The sequence below is a fragment of the Poecilia formosa genome, unplaced genomic scaffold (assembly GCF_000485575.1).
Source record: "Poecilia formosa unplaced genomic scaffold, Poecilia_formosa-5.1.2 Scaffold610, whole genome shotgun sequence".
Taxonomy (NCBI): Eukaryota; Metazoa; Chordata; class Actinopteri; order Cyprinodontiformes; family Poeciliidae; genus Poecilia; species Poecilia formosa.
This window is the reverse complement of record NW_006800549.1, coordinates 197,774-218,489: the sequence shown is the minus strand read 5'-3', so window position 1 is coordinate 218,489 and position 20,716 is coordinate 197,774. Positions and strand designations below refer to the sequence as shown.

The 20,716-nt window shown below is 40.1% G+C and overlaps 2 protein-coding genes across 4 annotated transcripts; one reads left to right on the top strand and one right to left on the bottom strand.

Moving 5' to 3' along the window:
• The first annotated feature begins 2,052 nt into the window (after positions 1 to 2,052).
• On the top strand, positions 2,053 to 11,955 carry pkmb (pyruvate kinase M1/2b). 3 transcript variants are annotated; one of them, XM_016665703.1, is made up of 11 exons: positions 2,053 to 2,073; positions 4,011 to 4,189; positions 4,263 to 4,354; positions 6,728 to 6,859; positions 6,941 to 7,127; positions 8,026 to 8,296; positions 8,385 to 8,535; positions 8,832 to 8,984; positions 9,656 to 9,822; positions 11,349 to 11,530; positions 11,627 to 11,955. In XM_016665703.1, coding segments are annotated over exons 1-11 (1,623 nt in total). In that variant the 5' UTR covers positions 2,053 to 2,071; the 3' UTR covers positions 11,734 to 11,955. The 3 variants fall into 3 exon arrangements, with proteins under 3 accessions (XP_016521189.1, XP_007541536.1, XP_016521191.1); XM_007541474.2 differs by lacking the exon at positions 2,053 to 2,073 and adding an exon at positions 2,849 to 2,953; XM_016665705.1 differs by lacking the exon at positions 2,053 to 2,073 and adding an exon at positions 2,928 to 2,949.
• Positions 11,956 to 16,066: 4,111 nt separating this feature from the next.
• LOC103130157 (potassium/sodium hyperpolarization-activated cyclic nucleotide-gated channel 4-like) lies at positions 16,067 to 20,469 on the bottom strand. Its single transcript, XM_016665698.1, has 2 exons — positions 20,241 to 20,469; positions 16,067 to 17,585 (listed from the first exon to the last, which is right to left on the bottom strand). The coding sequence occupies exons 1-2, from the start codon at positions 20,290 to 20,292 to the stop codon at positions 16,168 to 16,170; spliced, it is 1,470 nt and encodes a 489-aa protein (XP_016521184.1). The 5' UTR covers positions 20,293 to 20,469; the 3' UTR covers positions 16,067 to 16,167.
• Between the last annotated feature and the right edge of the window lie 247 nt (positions 20,470 to 20,716).

Here is a 20,716-nt window from a genome sequence, read left to right as displayed (position 1 = left end):
CTGCATATTTGACGATAAAAAGTTTATTTTCTTATTTTAAAAGGAATTGGATTGTTTGTTTATTTGCATATTTTAATGTATTTCTAATATAAAATAGAGTTAAATAAAAAAAATCTTCAGAATGTGCCAGTTTTTTTCATCCGAATAATGGTCAGAATAATCGATGCGTTAACTCTTAACTAAAATAATCGTTAGTTGCAGCCTTATTGTGAAGTGGATGGAAAATGATGCAGTTTCCACCAACATTTTTGCGCTTTATTCTTTGGAAAATAGCTGAAGCAGAGCCAGATGGACTGGAGAACGTCTGTGAATAGCTGCTCATCCCTTCTGAACTGGATATGCTCCGGGATCCCCGAGGATGATCTGGATTTCCTTCCTGAAGCACGTACTTTGCGAAGTGATCTTGTATAAGGCAACGAAAATGGACTTGGTCTTGTTTGTCTTCCAATTTATATCAAGTGACGTCTGCATAATGTTCACACGTCTGCAATAAATGAGTTGTCGGCGCTAATCAGGTTACAATACTTCAGCAGTTTATCTAGTTTCATCGTCCAGGATAAAACTGCAGACACGTGAAAGGAGGTTTAAGGCAGTTCAGTCAATCGACCACAAGAGGGAGCTGGAGCTGAGTTGTTGAGCGTGTCCCACATTCTGGTTTCACAGCTTTTCACAGCACTTTTAGCCAATGTTTAAAATTTTAGGAGATGGACACATGAAATTAAATATGAATTAAAGAGACTTTCATGACTTTAAGTTTTGTTCTATAGTTGTAATGGGTTGTGTTACGCTTTCAGGACAGCTGTAATTGTTAACCTGATTTTATGATTATTCTAGACTTCAAATTAATTTCACTCTGACTGGAGTTGTGCACTTTCTCTTAGGCAGCAGCTTCTTTTGGATTTATGGTGTGTAAATGTATCCTTTTCTGTATTGGGTAACAGTTTGGAATCAGTTTTCTTCTTTCTAAAAAATTAAAGTTCTTATATGCTGCAAAACATTGGCCAATTGGTTCTTTTGTTGCTTCGGAGAATGTGAGAGTTTTAATTTAAATTTAAAGCCAAGGTCGTAAGTTTTGAACCTTAGGCCATTTGTGCAAAGACTCAGCAAATTTAGGCTTTTAATCTCAGAAATTTTCTAGGGAACATGGATTTCATGAATTTCACTAACATGCTGAGTGATGATTTACAAGAAAAAACTCAGAATTTTCTGAGTTTCAAAAGTTGGAAGTTTAGACTTTTGAAACTCAGATAAAATTCCAACTGTCAACAGTTTTCAATTTTGGGAAATGTAACTTTTTTCTACAAAATTTCTGAGATTAAACTCCAAATTTCTTATTTATTTATTTATTTTATTTGCAAATTTTTGGACTTTTAAAGATCAGAATTTCCCAACTAATTTTCTAGAAGTTTTTGAGATTAATCTCAAAATTTCTGTGCTTACCAATTTTTTTCCATTTGGAGTTGAGAAATTTTTTATACTTTTTAAAATTATTATTTCTGAGATTAATCTAAAAATTTCAGAATTTTTCTAGCAAATTTTCAACCTTTGGATCTCAGAAATTTCTGAGTATTTTTCTAGAAAAATATAAGATTAATATCAAACTTTATTAGATTTTTGTTGGAAATTTATTCCTATTTTTTTCTTCTACCTACAATGACCCTAAGACTCAGTCATATTTAAGAAAGAAAATCTTAGCACAAGGAAAACTTTTTCCATTCTGCATAACAGTTAGCTAGACCCAATCAAATAAGGATATTTTATGGGAGCTTATACAGTATTCATTCCTGTGATGCTACAGCTTCTGTCAAATACCATAAAACAGTTTGTAGTGGAAATAAGTTACCTTAATAAGTTCATAATTGTAAGACTAAATCCATTTTCAGAATGTCAAATGTTTTGAAATGTGATCAGTGTGTGACATCCGTATCATTGTATTTTACAGAAACATGGCCGAGTGAGCGCTCTTCACATCAAACAATCTTTGAGGTAATTTTTACGGTTACCGTACAAGAATTTTGGCTAATTAACTTTCTCAATGTTATTTACTTTTCAACTTAGAAAATTTCCAGTTATGTAAGTATTTGTGTGTTTGGAAGACATTTAGACATGTGTTGTTGTTGTTGATTTCTCTTTTGTTGATAAAATGTAGAGAAGTGTTCCTGTTCTTTTTATCTTTTTTGGTTGTTTTTTAGCTTAGCGGCTAGTAAAGCATATTTCTGTTATATTTCAGTTACAAAACGTTTAGAGTTCAGCGTTAATCTTGCGATGTAATTTTTCCTTCTGTTGCATTTCAGTTACAAAGATAAATGAGTAAAAGATAATCATTTAAGAAAAGCAAGCATTTTATTGGATGTCTAGCCAGCCACGTGTTACACAATTGTTGTTTTATTAAAGAAAATAAAGATTTTTCCTTTCTTTCTATTTTTCATATTTACATTTTCTTCGCTGAATAGCATCTGTAAGAGCTTTTTAAACTTTGTATTTTAAATGTTTACAAAGTAAGTTTAGAGGGCTAATTTAACCAGTTTTAGTACATTTCATGGACGAAAAAATGCGCAAGCAAAGAGAAAAAATACGGATATTTGTTTTAAGAATATTACACATAATCAGGTTGAAGATTAAACGACTTTAAGAACTGTTTCTGCACCAGTATAATGATCTGATTGGCCAGGCGAAGAGAAATTGCACCTGCGCTCCATCCGACTGAATATTTGGTTAACTTTAAGGCTTTATTTAATAAAATAACATAACATATAGAACACCAAACGTCATGAGTGAAGTTCGTCCACTTTAGAAGATCTGTGCAGCTATCTGGTCCCCAACCGCCGCGCCCGGGGTGTCCGGTGGCAGAAGCTGCTTAATGCGCACAAGAAAGTAGTCCCTGCTGGAATAAAACGCGGGCGCTCCGGCAGGGAGGGTGGCGCCTTGGTCCCCTGCAAAGTTCACCCAGTAGGTAAGCGAAATTAGGGTGCCTTGAAACATACTAAACAGCGCGGTAATATGCTGCTTTGTGTTAATTTATTGTAGTATTTAAATTTTTATTTGCACTTTTTTTGTGCTTGTTTTCACTTTACAAATGTTGACATAACATCTTAGTTTGCGTCTTTATTAATTAAATAATAAAAATAATTATTCTTTAAAAATCATCTAACATCTGCGAGTTTTACCTGCTGCACCGTAAACTACGGCATCCATCTGGATATTTAACTGTTATTGGTTCATGTATTTTTAGTAGTGACCTTTAGCAAACCTGTTGACCCAACATGTCAGTTACTTTGATAAATAGGCTCCTTTAACGTGACAAGATACAGTTTATTTTATTAGATATGTTTCATGATAGATTAAATTTACATGATCATTTCCAAGAGAGAAAATGCTGATGATAGGAACATGTCAGCCATTTAGCATTGCAGCTTAACTCAGCGGAGGATTTTCAACCATTATTGCACCTTAGCAGCATAAAAACTGCCTATGTTTGTCCCTTGGTCCTGTTTTGTCTTAAATATCACTGAGAGACAGGAGATCAGGGGCGTCCTGCATTTTTCTGCCTTCTACAGAAGCTATTTTATGAGCTTCTGTTAATCTGGTGCTTCAAATAAGAACTAAACGTTATCAATAATAAGAGAAAGTATTTTTTAGGGACAGGTTTTCCATGTTTCATCTATTGTTTCTGGTTGTTTGCAGGCCTTGTTTTTAAATGCAAAGGTCATGCAGGCACCTGTTCAAAAGCTGAACAGGGTGCTCTAACCTTTAGCAATGAAAATAAAAAATAATAGATAGACATCAGATTTTATTATATTAATCATGTTTATTTGTTTAGCACATTTCAGCAGCTTTATGTATCAGACATTACTGTAAGAATCCTTTACAAACATTCCTAAAAAGACATAAACGTATTTCTTAAGACACAAACAAGATTAAATTAAACACAAAATTCAAATCAACAACTTACAAATATTACGAAAACATGTTGGTCACCTGTCCCATCGCTCCTTCCTTTGTGTCGCCAGGACGATCCCTGCAGACTCCAATCCAAACATGTCCAAGCCGAAGGACGCTGTCCCTACCATCATGCAGACCCAGCAGCTCCCCGCCGCCTTGGCCGACACTTTAATCGAGCACATGTGCCTGTTGGACATCAACTCCGAGCCGGCCACGTCTCGCAACACCGGCATCATCTGCACAATCGGTCAGACAAACCACCGCAGCGCGCAGACTCTCCGTTCATTACAGCATGTTAACGAGCCTGCTCTATTACGCAGGACCTGCCTCCAGATCCGTGGAGATGGCCAAAGAAATGATCAAAGCTGGGATGAACGTTGCAAGAATGAACTTCTCTCATGGCACACATGAAGTGAGTAAAGAAGCAGCGAGACGTTTGCAGGCCTGTCGCCTTAAGCATTACCGGACGATAAGTCGTCCCAGAAGTTACTACAATAAATGGTAATATTGTTGTTTTGAGACCATTTTTAAGTTATGTAATGGTAATGATGGCATAATAATGCAAGAAAAGATTCTCAAACATCAATAAACTTTAAAGTCTAATAAACATTGAACAGTTGAGCCAGAAGACATTTTGAATGTCTAAAAATAAAGAAAGAAAACAACAGAAGCAGCAAATAAAATTAATAATAAAGTCTCTGCAAACAACATTGCCCTTCAACAGATGGGTTAGATGAGACCAAAACACCAGAATGAAGAATTTTGTCATCCAGGTTTTGGTAGAAAGAGAGTAAAGAGAAAAACAATAAATCGTGCAAATTTAAATTATTGAGGTCAGTTTAATTCATCGTGGGATTAAATGATTTATTGCTGCTTGTGACAGATACATGTCAGTATTGATTTACTATCATATTTTAAAGCTAAACACTGATAAAACAGTGCAGCAGCAGATTGAAGCTCCATGCATGCGTTTCACTGAATCAGTCTGGCGTTTGTCCCGGCGCCTGCTAACCGTTGGTTACATGATCTCAGAGCTCGTAGTTGACCCTTCAGCACTCCGCCTGTATCCTAGGATAAAAACTCTTTGGTCGATCAGCCGCTGACCTTAACTCCCTGACACTTTACCTTTAAAAGTCACGACCCCGCTGACTGTCACCTGAGCGGATGTCCAGAATCATGACTTGGAGCTTTACAAGTTAACTGCAGCCCTTTCAGTAGCACAGGTCAGACCTGATGGATTAAATTAAAAATATACATATGTATACACAATCTTCAGTTCAGTGAATAATAATAATGACAAATGACAACCAAATGATTCGTTTTGAGGGGAGAGGGAAAATAGACGTGACCTCTGTCTGGTTGGTGTGGCAGTTGTCAGCGCAGCTATAAATAGGAACACGGCTCACAGCAACAGTGGGAGCGGAGGGCATGTAGAGAGGGAGCAGCAGGCTGCGCTCACTCTTTCTCCTCTAAGATTTTTGCTTGTGATACTTTAATTTGCTTGTTGCCATTTTTTCCAGTTGTACAGCAGGAGTTGAAGTGATGCAGCTCAAAGTGCGTATTCAAAGCACAGCTAGGCTGAAGGTCCTGCGCTAAAAATATGCTGCTGCTCTGCTAGCTCTGTTTTTAGTTTGTAGCTGCCTGACAATGTGGCCACCTGTTGCTGCAGTTTACGCTTTGGGAACGGGACACGATTCCAGATGAGTTTTTGTCTGCAGAAATAAAACTCGGTGTTTTGAGTTAGTTAAAGACTGTTTTTTAGCTTTACGTCATGTTATAATGTTGTTCCCTGGAGAGTTGCTTTGATTATTTCATACATATTTGAGAAATCCTTTAATCTCCATGGCAACCATTCAGCTGTTCACAACGCCTAGGTGGACCTAGCCCCGCCTTCGAGACAGAGCTCCTCCTCAGAGCTTCAGTTTCCAAGCTTCCACCTCCACAACTCGGCTCCTTCAGACTAGCCAGCAGCAATTAGCAAACACCTGGTTGAACTTCGCATCAGCTGGGCTCATTGTAGCAGCGACTTTTCAGTGCAACGCTGGTAAAAACATTAAGAGAGGAGGTGGTGACTTCCTGAAGGTGGAGTTTCAGAAAGATCTGGCTCAATTTTAAATTACAAAGTCAAATTTGTTTTTAAGTAATATTTGATATAGAGGATTTTTATAACAACTCAATTTAACATAGTTACTTGGCTGTGTTATAAAATGACACCAAGGTGGCTGGAAAATACATAATACTGCCCCTTTAAATTTAAATCCACCCACTGCATCAACACAGTGTCTCACCAAGTATTTTTGGTGTAGTTTCTATTGCAAATATCTTAGTGGACTTGAAACAAGACAAAACCAACATACAGATAACTTTTCAACAATAATATTAGCTTGTTTTAAGTCAATATTTTCTTAAAATTGCTGAAAAAGTTCTAGTTCCATTGGCAGATTATTTCACTTATAACATGGAAAACATGTCTTGTCATAAGTGAAATAATCTGCTAGTGGAACTAGTACCTGGTTGCTAGGCGACGTCCTGTCTTGGCTGGTTGCCTAGTAACCTCAGCCACCTAGCAACAACTAATCTGACAGTGGAACAAACTTTTTTTCATCAATATTAAGGAATTATTGGCTTAAAATAAGCTCATATTTCTTGCTGAAAAGTTACTTTTCAGTTAGTCTTGTCGTATTTCAAGAAACTAGAACCAAAAATACTTGGTAAGATTTTGTGTTTTTGCAGAGTAGAGCTACAGAGATTTGAAGGATTATTGTGACATCTTTTTGTTTCTCAGTACCATGCAGAGACCATCAAGAATATCCGCGAGGCGACCGAGAGCTTTGGGCCCGGATCTATCGAATACAGGCCGGTGGCCATCGCTCTGGACACCAAGGGACCAGAAATCAGGACCGGCCTCATCAAGGGCGTGAGTTCCTGCCAAATTACACGAGGCAAGTGTTTGATTTATGGAGGACTACTGACTGTAATGGCTCTATGTTTTTATCAGAGCGGCACTGCTGAGGTGGAGCTCAAAAAGGGCGAAACCATCAAGGTCACGACAAACGATCAGCACAAGGACAACTGCGATGAGAAAACTCTGTGGCTCGACTACAAAAACATCATCAAGGTGGTGGAGATCGGCAGCCACGTCTACATAGACGACGGTCTGATTTCACTCGTGGTTAAAGAAATCGGTAAGAGCAGAAACAAACAGCTACTCTTTGTTCATTTAGAATATTCTGCAAAAGTAATTTTACCCCCAACCTTCACATTTTGCCACGGTGCAAACACAAACTTCACAGTATTTCTAGGGGTGTTTTACGTGAGAGACGTTCACAAATCTACCCTTAGAGAAGAGGGAAAACAGGAGATCCGTCACTAGTGTCAGCAAATTAAAATATCACTGGCTTGAATGTGTTTACTGACACATTCACTGAAAAAAAACACAAAATCTTCCCAAGTATTTTTGATCTAGATTACAGTGCAAATATCTTAACAAAACCAGTAACTTTTCAGCAAGAAATAGGAGCTTGTTTTAAGTCACTAATTTCTTAAAACTGATGGAAAAGTTCTGGTTCCATCGGCAGATATTGTTTTTTTTTTGTTTTTTTTCTTTTTACCAAAAACTGGATGACAAAAGTTTTCAGTCTGGTGTTTGGTCTCAACTAGCTCCTTTTTTCAAGGATAATTTTGTTTACAGAGGATTCATAATTCATTTTATTTTATTTTTTTCTGTTTTTGTTTATTTATTTTGGATATTTAAAATGTCTTCCTGTTCCTGTGTTAATCGTTCATTAGAATTGAAAGTTTATTGATTTTTGAGAATGTATTTTATATTATTCTGCTGTTAGCATTATATTACTTGAAAATGGTCTCAAAACAATGTTATTGTTTATTGCAATAACTTCTGGGACAATTTATCGTCCAGTAACATTCCTTGTTGTCGGAGGCCCATGCGCCTCTGGAGCTTTGTGTTTGCATTATGACAAAATGTGGAAAACTTCCTCTGAGAATCGACAGTGTTATAAAACATGTTGCGTCGCTGTTTTTATTCTCCTGGATCTCTGTCTTTGTGTTGGGTGTTATCCAAAGGAAACGACTACCTGATGTGTGAGATTGAGAACGGCGGCATGCTGGGCAGCAAGAAGGGCGTCAACCTACCGGGCGCGGCCGTCGACCTGCCGGCTCTGTCCGAGAAGGACATCCAGGACCTGCAGTTCGGCCTGGAGCAGAACATCGACATGGTCTTCGCCTCTTTCATCCGCAAGGCGGCCGACGTTCACGCCGTGAGGAAGGTCCTGGGCGAGAAGGGCAAGGACATCAAGATCATCAGCAAGCTGGAGAACCACGAGGGCGTGTGCCGGTGGGCGGCGCTTCGTCCGTCCTGTTGAAGCTGCTGCACAGCGCTGGCTTCTGCATTTACTGAAGGTGTTTCTCATCGTTTCTGTCAGGTTTGACGAGATCCTGGAGGCCAGCGACGGCATCATGGTTGCCCGCGGCGACATGGGCATCGAGATCCCAACAGAGAAGGTGTTCATCGCCCAGAAGATGATGACGGGCCGATGCAACCGGATCGGCAAGCCCATCATCTGCGCTACACAGGTCTGCTTCTCTGCATGTCAACAACGTGCTGATATTACAGTAACCATGTAGTATAATTACTGTGCAACTGTAATAAAAATACTGTAAAACAGCAATAAATTCACAGTAAAATTATAATAAAATTACACCAAGTGAGTTCAATAATTTCTATTTGCATAATTTATTGTTTTTTTTACTGTAAAGATTATAGCATCTGGCTGCCCTGCTGCCACTAATTTACTCTAAATTCTACAGTTACTTTTTTAAAGTGTGGCAGCTCGTGAAGTCAGACATGAAATGTTTTGGTTCCGGTTAAGATGCTGGAGAGCATGACCAAGAAGCCGCGCCCGACCCGCGCCGAGGCCACCGACGTGGCCAACGCCGTGCTGGACGGCAGTGACTGCATCATGCTGAGCGGAGAGACGGCCAAGGGAGACTACCCTCTGGAGGCGGTGCGCACCCAGCACATGGTGAGACCCGCTAGCAGCAGAGCTAACAGAGCACAGCGACTTCACTGGATCATTACAGTCTAGATTAACAGATTACAGGTTTCCTAAATTATTTATTCCTGCTCAAATAATTTCAGTCAGGAGCAGTAATGTGTCAGTCCAGTTTTGCATAATTTCATGTCAGAATAAATGTGGCAGGCTTCCAAAGTGGTAAGCTTTAAGTTGTATCATTATTTTGTTCTTGGTTTTGAATGCATGTTTCTCTGTCCTACTGATTGCTTGTTTTCTTGTTTTTAAGACCCTGTCTGCAAGGAATGAACAAATCAAATAAAAAATATATAGTTAATTTGATACAGGTAATAAAATTAATTTTATTCAAGCAAATATATTAAGTTGTCATGTTAAACAAAGGTAAATAAATGTAATATAATAAATTAGCTACATTTTTTAAGTTGTAGTTGCATTCTTTTTTTTTAGTGTAGATTTTTCCACAGTTGGTGTTTTGAGGACATTTAGGATTTTCATGCAGCCTGAATGAACATGAGTTTATCACTCCCACGTTATATTTATGACTTCTTCTGCCAGAATTGTTGGTTTATCGTTTTGTCCTCTGAATGCAGACCAGCTGAACCCAGCAGTGCGGCTGCAGCCCCGTTTACCGTTTTTATAAAATGTCTGCTTCCTGCGTTCAGATCGCCCGCGAAGCCGAGGCCGCCATGTTCCACAGGCAGACGTTCGAGGAGCTGCGACGCACCTCTCACCTGACCCGCGACCCCACGGAGTCTGTCGCCGTCGGCGCCGTGGAGGCTTCCTTCAAGTGCTGCGCCAGCGCCATCATTGTGCTCACCAAGACGGGCAGGTACGGCCGCGCTGCGCCGCTTCGCTCTCTGAGTCATCGCTCTGGTCCGCCGCCGCCGCAGGCGCTCGGGCTGCTGCGTTACGATACTTCTCCATCCCGACGCCTCCGCTTCCTTCTAACGCCGGCCTTCAGCTCCTCTGAAGTGTGCCAACTTTCACAATCTGCTTTCTGCTGGTGACCTTCTGAGACGTGAACCCTGACATTTCACAGGTTAATTTTAACTCCCTGTTCATTCCTCTCAACATGTGATACAGACGACGCGTCAGATGGACCCACCGGATGATTATAGCGGCTTAAATACTTTAGCTTTCTGTTTTAACAATGGATCTCATGGCTGCTTCAGTGTGGGGGAGGAACTTTGTGTTGCTTCGTGGATGTTTTCCAGCTCAATGATTTTTCACTCTGCAGCAGAAAAAAGCAGAGACAATTTAAAACAAGCAGAGAAAGGTGGAGAGGTAAAACGTCTAAAAATAACAATGTTAGAAAGACGCACCGATCCGATATCAACATCTGTACTGGCACCGATATTTAACAAAGTCTGGTACTTTATTATTTATTTTACGTTATATTTAAAATTCCTTATTGCGCTTTCTGAACCATTCGAAAAAAGATTTGTTGTTTATTTTAACTGTTGGACCAAAGTAGTCAACCTTTTATTTTACTCAGTTTCTGTATTATTTATTTTAATTCTGCTGTTATGCTCCTAAAATTGCACAATTAGTTGATTTGTTTTTTACATGTTTGGCCAAACTTGTGAAGCTGTTGGTGTGTTTAAATCACCAAATAAATTAGTAATTCAGCACATTTATATCTATGTTTTAAAGAAGAAATGTTTTAAATCAATTCAGCTGTTTTTCTGTATCGGATCGGCCGATACGAAACCTCAGATATCGATATCGAAATCGGAAGTGAAACCTGCACCATTGTGGGGGAGGAACTCTGTGTTGCTTCGTGGATGTTTTCCAGCTCAAGGTGGTTCGGTGCATCTCTAATAGAAAGTCCTGCAGGTTCTGTCTCTAACAGCTTTCCCCTTTTAAAAATATTCAGAGCACTTTTCTCTGCAGAATCACTCAAGTTAAGTTCAAACTTGACCAATTGAAAATATCTGACCATAAATGTTCAACTGGGTTTTAGTCTGAACATCTACTGTGGCTCTGGATGAATGTTTGGGTTTGTCCTGCTGGAAGGTGAAACATTTCTCCAGAATGAAGTTTAACAGAGGGACAACAAACATTAAATCATCAATGTCCAGTTGAGGCAGAATGAATTACATGAATTCAGCGAATACTACTAAAAATTTAATATTTAAAGTAATGTGGCTCTATACACCCAAAACCTGATCAAATATTTAAGCTCACTGTTGTCTGTGGCCTGTCTAGAGGGCAGTAATGCAGGCTGGATTTGACCCTCAGCTTGACAAAGAACAGCACAACCACAACATGATGCTGCCACCACCAGAATCACCGGTGTGTTCAGGGTTTTGGTTTCTCCTGCTGAGGTAACGAGCCGCTGCCTGCTCCCTGCAGGTCGGCCTACCTGCTGTCCAGGTACCGGCCCCGCGCCCCCATCATCGCCGTGACCCGCTGCGGGATGACGGCCCGCCAGGCCCACCTGTACCGCGGCGTCTACCCGGTGCTCTACACCAAACCCGCCAGCGACGTCTGGGCCGAGGACGTCGACCTGCGCGTGAACTTTGCCCTGGAAGTTGGTGAGCAGGAAATGTTGTGATCTTTTGTTTCAACGTTCAGCGAAATAATTTTCTTCTTCTTAAAATAATTTTCACCTTTTTTTTTTCTTTTTGCAGGTAAATACCGTAAATTCTTCAAGTCAGGTGATGTGGCCATTGTTGTGACCGGCTGGCGCCCCGGTTCTGGCTACACCAACACCATGAGGGTGGTGCTGGTGCCGTGAGCTGGATTAACCCTTCCCTCACCTTTAGCCCTCCTTCCCTCCATCTTGGACCGGTTTACCAGACGCAGATTCTCAGTAACGCCATGATTCCTTCCTCCAATTTGTCCAGTTTATTGTCTAAATCCTGTTTTGTTCTCTCCCCATGTTATATGTGGAACTTTAAGTTGATAAAATATTTTAAATTAATTGGCATGATAAATAAAAAGGAACTGTTGGATAAGATGTGTTTGTTTTACTCATATTTCGCCACCACTCACGTAAAGTTTGAGTGAATTCAGACCAGAATGATCAAAGCTAAAGAACTGAATGGTATCTTATCCTAATTAACCTCTGAAGCACCAAATTAAATACCTATTTACTTGCTAATCTACCACTTCTGACTCTGTGAACATGGGAAATAATTTTCTTTGTATCGAGTGTCTGGCAGATTATAACCCGGGCTATTTTGAATTTTGGCAGCGAACAACCTCGCGCTGTTCTGGATTTATAATCCGGCTTAAAGTCTGAGACTCCCCCTCCCTGCCGTCGTTTCCATCAGATTTTCCTCTGGTCCTCATCACTCTGCTCTTCAAAAAGAAACCCACAGCTCGGCGCAAGATCATTTGACCATATGTCTGTTTTTTATTGCATTAAATTCAGTAGCTAAAATAAAGTGTGCCTAATATACAGGAGATTAAATGATCAGATTTGGTGATTAAAAAGGCAACAAAAATGAGAAATAGACTAATAAACAGATCAATAACTTTACTCCTCAACACTGGATGTATTTAAAATAAAGTGAAACCCCGCTGATGGGAGGTGGATGGAAAAACAAATCAGCTAAACACATTAACTACTAAAAGGATGCCACTGTTGTTTCGTAAAGCAGTCTTTTGGATTCAGCATAGCGTCACAAAGCAGCAGATGTCAGATTTTACAATCAAACGTTAAACAATGAAAGAGGTAAATATGCAGCAATATGACCCGTCAGGGTTTCGGTGTCGATCACGCGCCCCGGTGACTGCTGGTAGCCCTTTGACTGGTGCAAGAAACATTCACATCATTCTCAGTGCGTTGCTGGTTTCAAGATGTTGGATTATCCTCGATTGCTTTTAGTTTTTAATCAGTTCCCTTTTTGTAACGACTCGAAAGCCAAAATCACACAGGTGGAGCTCAATAAGTTAGATTATTATCAAAAAGTGGTTTCCACTGACTTTAAATTTATAAAATGTTAAATAATGTTTTATATAGATTCATGACACAGACAATGATGCATTTATTGCGTTTCTGTTAAGTTTGATGATTATGGCTCACAGCTAAAGAAACAAAATGTTAGAAAATTACATTAGACCAAAAAAATACAATCAGTCTCGCCAGGAAGGTAAAGGTCATCGCCAAAGAAACTAAACTTTTTAACTATGCTGTATCTGAGCATGTGGTTCCCGATTTGAGGAATGATGGAAGAAAAACATGCAGAGTGGTAAACCAAGGCTACGTTCACACTGCAACCTGAAGCGACCCAATAACGATTTTTTTGTCAAATCGGACTGTTTTGGCGCGGTCGTTCACATTTCCAAATATATCCCACTTGTAAGTGATCTCCAGCGAGATCTGCAACGGACCTGAAAGTGTCCCGCATGCGCAGTAGAGGGCGCAATGACGTCACACACAGAGAGCGTGCTCAGTGTTTTGCACGGTTTTGCCAACCGCCACAAAAAAAGAAGACGAAGAAGAAGTGCTCTGCGTTTGCCGAAGTAAACATGGATGCTAACGGTGGAGCCTAGCTTACACATTTTAAGTTGTTGTCCAACCGAAACCAACACATTAAAAACTTAATATCGATTAACGTCCGCCATGGTTGTTGTTTTTCTTCCCGCTTGCTCGTATCAGGACGCAGAATAGTGACGTTTGTCGAGTATCGATGACATTCAGGCCAGAAGAACGCGACCTGGATGTCAGGCCACATTTGAAACGGATTCGTATCGGATACCAAAGTGGTCTGAGTCGCAATCGAAAAAAATCCGACCCGTGTTGTTCAGACTGCATGAAAAGGTCAGATATTAAGGTAAGAACTTCAGGCTGCAGTGAGAACATAGCCGACGTCTATTCAAGCAGTGTTCATGGAACTAAAATAAATATAAATACATTGTATTAACTTTATTGGACAACAACCTCAGCAGTAAGAGTGGGCAATTATCTTACTATTTGTGGTTATTATGAATATTTGATTTATTATCAAAATAAACTAAACATGATGATGTCTGTGAAAAAACTCTTAAAAAAACAAAACTAATGCTAGGATTGTTACTTTTGCTTTTTTCCTCCCAATGTTAGTTCTATAATAGCAGTAAATATCTAAAAATCTGAATAAATCTAGTTATTTTGTGCTGCTTAGTGATGCAGTCGCTTTACTTGAGTATCAATAGGAATAATTAATGCAAAAACACAAAATCTCACCACATATTTTTGTTCTAGTTTCTAGTACTAATATCTTAGTACACTAAAGCTTAAAAAAATACAAATAACTTTTCAGCAAGATGTAGAAGCTTAATTTAATTCAATAATCCCTTAAAATTGATTAAAAAGTTCTAGTTCCAGGGGCAGATTATTTAACTTACAAGATGAGAAAACATGAGTGAAATAATCTGCCAGTGGAACTAGAACTTTTTAAATCAGTAGTAAGCAATTATTTACTTAAAACAAGCTCATATATCTTGCTGAAAAGTTATTTATCTTATTTAATGTGTACTAACATATTTGCACTGGAAACAAGAGCAGAAATCCTTGGTAAGATTTTGTGTTTTTGCAGTGGAGATGATCTCATGTTTTAGGAGTCCTAAAATCTACAAAAAACTGCAAATTTATTATAAATATGCCAATAATTACCACAAAATATCAGGGTAAACCTTTTGCTCCATATCGTCAGAGTATTATTAGCAGAAACTGAACTGTATGACATAATCAAAATTAATTCAAAGGGTTCAAATGTTTCACTCTGTGTTATGGATCTATATATTTCTCTTTTTGAACTGAGTCACTGTTTGTTATATTCTAATTAATTGATTGATTTACCAGTAATCTTACTGATTTGACACAAGTGCTTTAATTCACAGTACCTTTATAAGCCCATAAAAATAAAAACACAGATTATTGCATACTATGCTCATGGCACACAATCCTCAACTCAGGGTTTGTTTTTTTTGTCTGTTCATGTTCATCCACACATTCAAATCCCAAACCCTCCCTTCCCCTCAGAGTGACATTGTTACATTCATTGCTTTGTTTTTTTTTTAAAGCAGTCTGATCAGTGCGACCCGTTCGGGTGTGCAATATTGCTGAGAAAGCTTTCTATCTTGGAAGACACGCCGCCGCCAAACCCTTCGCGCTGCAGTGATCTCTGAAACGAGCAAAGTGCACAGACTGTGTGCAGCATTTCTCCGAAAAGGATGCTAACAAGAGGGAAGCCATTTTTGGTTTCAATCATAAACTGAATATACAGCGGTGGGTAATTCTTTTCAGCTCAAGAGGTGAAGCTAAAAAGGGAACCAAAAAAAGGTTTCAAATAAATAAATCACAGAGGAAGGTTAGAATATAACATAGTATATATAAGAAGTGATATTTCTTATCAGGTCTTAAATATATACCCCATTAATACTTTTGGGTTTTATCATCATAATGAAAATGTTGAGTAGAAAAAATATGTTTTTGTCCGTCATCCACAAAAACTAAAGTGATCTCTCATCTGATTAAAACAACACACACAACCCAGCACTGAATTCAACATTTAAAGGTGACCTATTATGCTTTCTTCAACAGGTTACGATATGTTAATTACATTTTTCCTCAAAATAATTCTTAGACTAGATTTTAGTTCTGGAGAATGAGCTGATTTAGGGCCTGGCTCTTTAAATCCAAACAACCTGCTGCTGGCCACGCTCCCCAACTCAACGTTTACATACGTATGTGGAAATGGTTGCAAACAAATGTGCAATTATACAACCGTACACCTTTGAAAAGCAGACGCAGAGCCTCCTGCACAATCGACAAGGATGCAGCAAGAGGTTTCTGGATGGTAAGCCAACAATAAAACACTTGTCATTTCCAGTAGCCATTCTACAGCGATTAAACCAGCTGACCAAAGGTGCTGGAACTCTGCTTGGTTGCTAGGTAACGGGCTGAATTCCACTGGGGTTGCTAGGCAATAGGCTGATTTGTCACATTACATTCAGAAGGGTTTTGAAACGGCTTGTTTTCCAAAAAACATGAACTTATTGCCAAAAAATATCTGGGTGGGATGTTTTAAAGCACTTGGGCTGTTTTTATAAGCAGTAGAGACCCAAATGGAAGCATAAAAATGTGCCAAATGTTAACTTTGCATAATAGGTCCCCTTTAAAATGCCAACATGGAGGGGTTTCCTCTGCAGCTCAGCAGGTTGAGGAGGGTGTGTCTGACACTCACAAGTTGGAGGGAAGCTTGGATTGTTTCTGTTCACTGTCTAACACTTTAGCAGGAGACTGATCGCCGGCAGGCTGGTTCCAAGGCTCAGGCCCTGATTGTGTCCGACTGATGGGAGCACCCTGACCCGGGATGGTGGTGTAGGGTTTGTTGACCACCATGGGGGAAGGGAAGCCCCCTTCCGCCCTCTCTGAGGAGCCGCTCACCACCGAAGGCCTTTCCTGGTGTAAATAGCTGTGAGAGCCTGAGATTGTCTTTATTTCCTGGGTAAAGAGATCCGCCGAGGACTCTGCTGTCTCTCTCAGAGTGGAGCTCTGAAAGCTGGTGGTGCCGGGTGGCTCGGCGTGGTGAACCGTCCGTCTCTGTGTGGCGGGGCTGCGGAGAGGCGGCGTGTAGCACGGCGAGGCCTCCGCAGAGCCGTACTGCGCCAGGGAGGCGAGGGCCGAGGGCTCAGGGAGAACCTGTGGGAGGAAAACCGACTGCAGTCCCGCCAGGGTGTGCTGCGCCAGAGAGGCGGCCACCCCGCTTCTGCCGGCCGCAGACAGCTGCGGATTGATCCTGGCCGGCGGGTGCCTGCTGGTTATGATGGGGAAATGTGGGAGGTTGACATTGCTGGATGTGCTGGTGGCTCTGTTGAGGCTAGATGGGTGGTATGGCTGCTGCAGCTGGCTCAGGATGGGGTTCACCGAGCTGCAGATCAGAGGGCTGATGGTTGGGGCTGGAAATCTTCCTGAAACCTTCCCTGGCACCCCTTGCTGCAGCAAACCTAGAGGCTGAGGCGGAGCGGCCATCGCACCGAGGAACGGCTGAGGGTGGAGCTGAGCGGAGCAGGTGTAGGAGGGGAAAACCGGGGCGCAATGAGGAGGCTGGTAAAGAGGCTGCGGCGTGGGCTGCAGGCTGCTTGTAAAGACGGGCTGCGACATCACCGTGGGCGATAAAACCGCAGTGGAGTGATGCTGCGCCAAAGAGAACCCCAACGTTGGTGCCTCAACCACAGATCTGGGTTTAGCAGAGCTAACCGGGGAGCCAGGAACTGAACCAAAGCTGCTGGAGGCGGTACCTCCCATGTGGACCCTCCTGGAATGGTCCTTCATGGAGGAACCAGGAACCAGAGGACTGTGGAAGAGGATGGGAGGCAACTGGGAGTGATGGGCCAAGGCCAGAGCCAGTGGCGTGGTGGCAGCAGCAGCCTGCAGCGGTGCCTGGACCAGCGGCGTCCAGATGAGAGGGGTAGGGGATGGCGGAGTGACGGGGGGGTTCAGACTCTGCGCAGCGCTGCTTTGGATCAGCTGCGTGCATTGGGCCATGTCCCGGTCGTGCTGGACGATTCTTTGGATGATTTCTGTTTCGTGGAGGTTTAATGTGCCGGAGCTTTGGTGATGCTGGACTTTATTCTGCAGAATCGAGTTCCTCTTTCCTGTGAGAACAGAAGGAGAAACCGTTCAGCTGCACTGGAGGGTGGGAATCTATGGGCCGTCGCAATTAGCAATAAATCAATTAATAGCATGATAAATGAAAATGAGCTCCAACCCTTCATCCATCCATCCAACCCTTCATCCATCCATCCAACCCTTCATCCAACCATCCAACCCTTCATCCATCCATCCAACCCTCCACCTATCCATCCAACCCTTCATCCATCCATCCCTAAATCCAACCATCCAACCCTTCATCCATCCATCCCTAAATCCAACCATTCAACCCTTCATCCATCCATCCCACCCTTCATCCATCCATCCAACCCTTCATCCATCCATCCCTAAATCCAACCATTCAACCCTTCATCCATCCATCCCTAAATCCAACAATCCAACACTTCACCCATCCATCCAACTAACCCTCCATCCAACCCTTCATCCAACCGTCCAACCAACACTCCATCCAAACTTAATTCCAACTATTCAACCAACCCACCATCCAACCGTAATTCAAATCTACAAACTTCCACCATTTTTGTTGTATGAACCAGAGTTTGGTAGTAACTAGTTACATTTACTTGAGTATGTTTTTGGAAATTAACCAGAAATATGTCTGAGGTTTTTTTAATTAGACATATCAGTCTAATATCACCAAAAGATACAAACATCTTCAAAATACCAGTGGAAACATGCAAAAATCTGGTCAACAATTACACTGCAAAAACACAAAATCTTACCAGTTATACTGGTTCCAATGATAGATGAATTAACTTATAAACATGTTAAAAATGTTTTGCAGTGTAAGATAAATAATCTTACAACAGAACTAGTACTTTTTCATCATTAATTAGGAATTATTTACTCACAACAAGTCTCTATGTCTTGCTAAAAGGTTAATTTTAAGTTAGTTTTGTCTGATTTCAAGTGCACTGTGACATTTGCACTAGAAACTAGACCCAAATTACTTGAAGAGATTTTGTGTTTTGCAGTGTATAAAAAGCATTTGCAAAGATTTTTCCAGTGATTGTTGAGGACAGTATTAATACTTTTTGGCCTGCACCATTTTCTACTATTTTGAATGAAAACTGATTTAGATTTATATCAACATGATTACTTCTGGACTTACCAACAAAAATTTAAGTGACATGTTTTATGCTTCATTTCATTTTCAGTAAATATGGTGGATTTTCTGCTCAGAACCCATAAAGCAGGTTCCATTAATAAAATAGGTGGATCTGACCATGACTGATGCCAGTTAATTATTCACACATCTACGGTAATTAAAATCCAGAAATCTCATTCTGTCTGACATTGTCAAGCTGAATGAGCCATGAGTCGCAGGGCCTTGCAAAGTATACGTACTCTTAATAAACTTTTTCACATTTTGCCACAAAGTTAATGGGATTTTACTGAGTTTTAGCTCAGAGAGAGAAAAACTCTAGAGACAAGCAAAGCTGCTGGAGACAAACCAGCTGTATTTACACCAAAAAGTGCCTCTACAAAGTATTGGGAGCTGAACTTAAAAGCACAACCTGCTCTTCAGATTTTCTTATGTAAAAAAGATTTAGAAAATTATGTCTTTTTTTTATGTCTATCACATAAAATCCCAATAAAATCCAGTTTGTACACTTTTACCAACACATTTCATATTTTTAAGGCAGGTTTCCAGCACCTCACTTTGGAGATAAAAACAAAACACTAAATTAACCAAAAAAATAAATAAATAAATAACCCAATTTCAATAACTTTGTTTTACATATAAAATATAAACCCAACCTTTATTTTAATTACAAAGATCAATAAGTCATTGAGCCACTAGGAATAATAAATATTCATTACTCTGAAACAATCCAAACAAAGTCTAAGATAAATGACCTCCAGAATTAAATTAGATGGTTAAATATGCAAAGAAAGTAACAAGAACATCAAAATGGCATTTAGCAAGTAGAAAAGAAATAATTTTGGTAATTCTAACCGACCTGAAAGAAGAAAAGTTTAGTCTGATTTAACTTCAGACAGTGAGAAAAAAATTTATATGTTTCTATTAGGTGTATGAAAATATCTAGTTTCTACTGTAAATAACGCTTTCCAAATTTAGGCTCTTAATCGAGCGTTAGATTGTACTTTATTACAAAACTGCAGTTTAAAAGTCAAGTACTTTCAAAGACTATATGCAGAAATCAAGAACTTTCCTAACCAATTCAAACAACTTTCCAAGTGTTTGAATTGGAACACTTTCAAGGATTTCAAGCACCTATACGGCACCTATACGAACCCTGCAGTGAAGTTTGTGTAACTTTAAAAAAATGTGGAAACATTTGAGGTGAGTGAATACACTGCAAAAACAAAATCTTACCAAATATTTTTGGTCTAGTTTTTAGTGCAGATATCTAAGTTCACTTGAAATAAGACAAAACTAACTTAAAATGAGCCTCTATATCTTGCTAAAAAATTACTTTTACGTTTGTTTGTCTTACTCCAAGTGCACTAAGATCATTATACTAGAAACTAGACCAAAATACTTGGTAAGATTTTGTGTTTTTGCAGTGTAGCTATGGAATACAACACAAACTGTTTTATATGTCTCAATAACATGTAGGTAAAGACACCATTTTACTTTATTTAGCTGTATCTGAGAATTCTCCAAAGCTCACCGATGCGGTCCAGGCGGTCGAGGGCGACGGCCTCGAAGGCCCTCCTCATCATGGGATACTCCTCCAGCACCTCGTTGAAGTTGTCTACAGACAGAGAGTACAGCCGGCAGTAGTTATCTGCTCGCACGCTGGCTGTCCTTCTGCCTCGAGTCAGCAAGCAGATCTCTGCAAGGACAGGGGAAAGTAAAGGTGACCCATTACGCTTCGTGAACAAGTTAGGGTAGGAATGGGGTTACACTGAATATGTTCATTACATGAACATGTTTTCACGTAATGAACATATGTTCCTAGTCTGGTCAGGTCTGCCTATTCTGAGCTTCTTTCAGAATGAGCACTGTAAAAACACAAAATACTACCAAGCATTTTTGGTCTAGTTTCTTAGTAAACTTGAAATAAGAATACTGTTAATGTATGATCAGTGTTAACGGAAGAGATTATTAACTTATAACACCTTATATGGAGGCAGAGTTCATGTA

Excerpts from the sequence above, each read along its gene's own strand:
- pkmb (XM_016665703.1), top strand. Across the intron at positions 7,128-8,025 it reads ACTCGTGGTTAAAGAAATCG|GAAACGACTACCTGATGTGT; the intron begins GTAAGAGCAGAA and ends TGTTATCCAAAG. Across the intron at positions 9,823-11,348 it reads GTGCTCACCAAGACGGGCAG|GTCGGCCTACCTGCTGTCCA; the intron begins GTACGGCCGCGC and ends TGCTCCCTGCAG.
- LOC103130157 (XM_016665698.1), bottom strand. The coding sequence starts at position 20,292 with ATGATGAGGAGGGCCTTCGAGGCCGTCGCCCTCGACCGCCTGGACCGC. Across the intron at positions 17,586-20,240 it reads CGACCGCCTGGACCGCATCG|GAAAGAGGAACTCGATTCTG; the intron begins GTGAGCTTTGGA and ends CTGTTCTCACAG.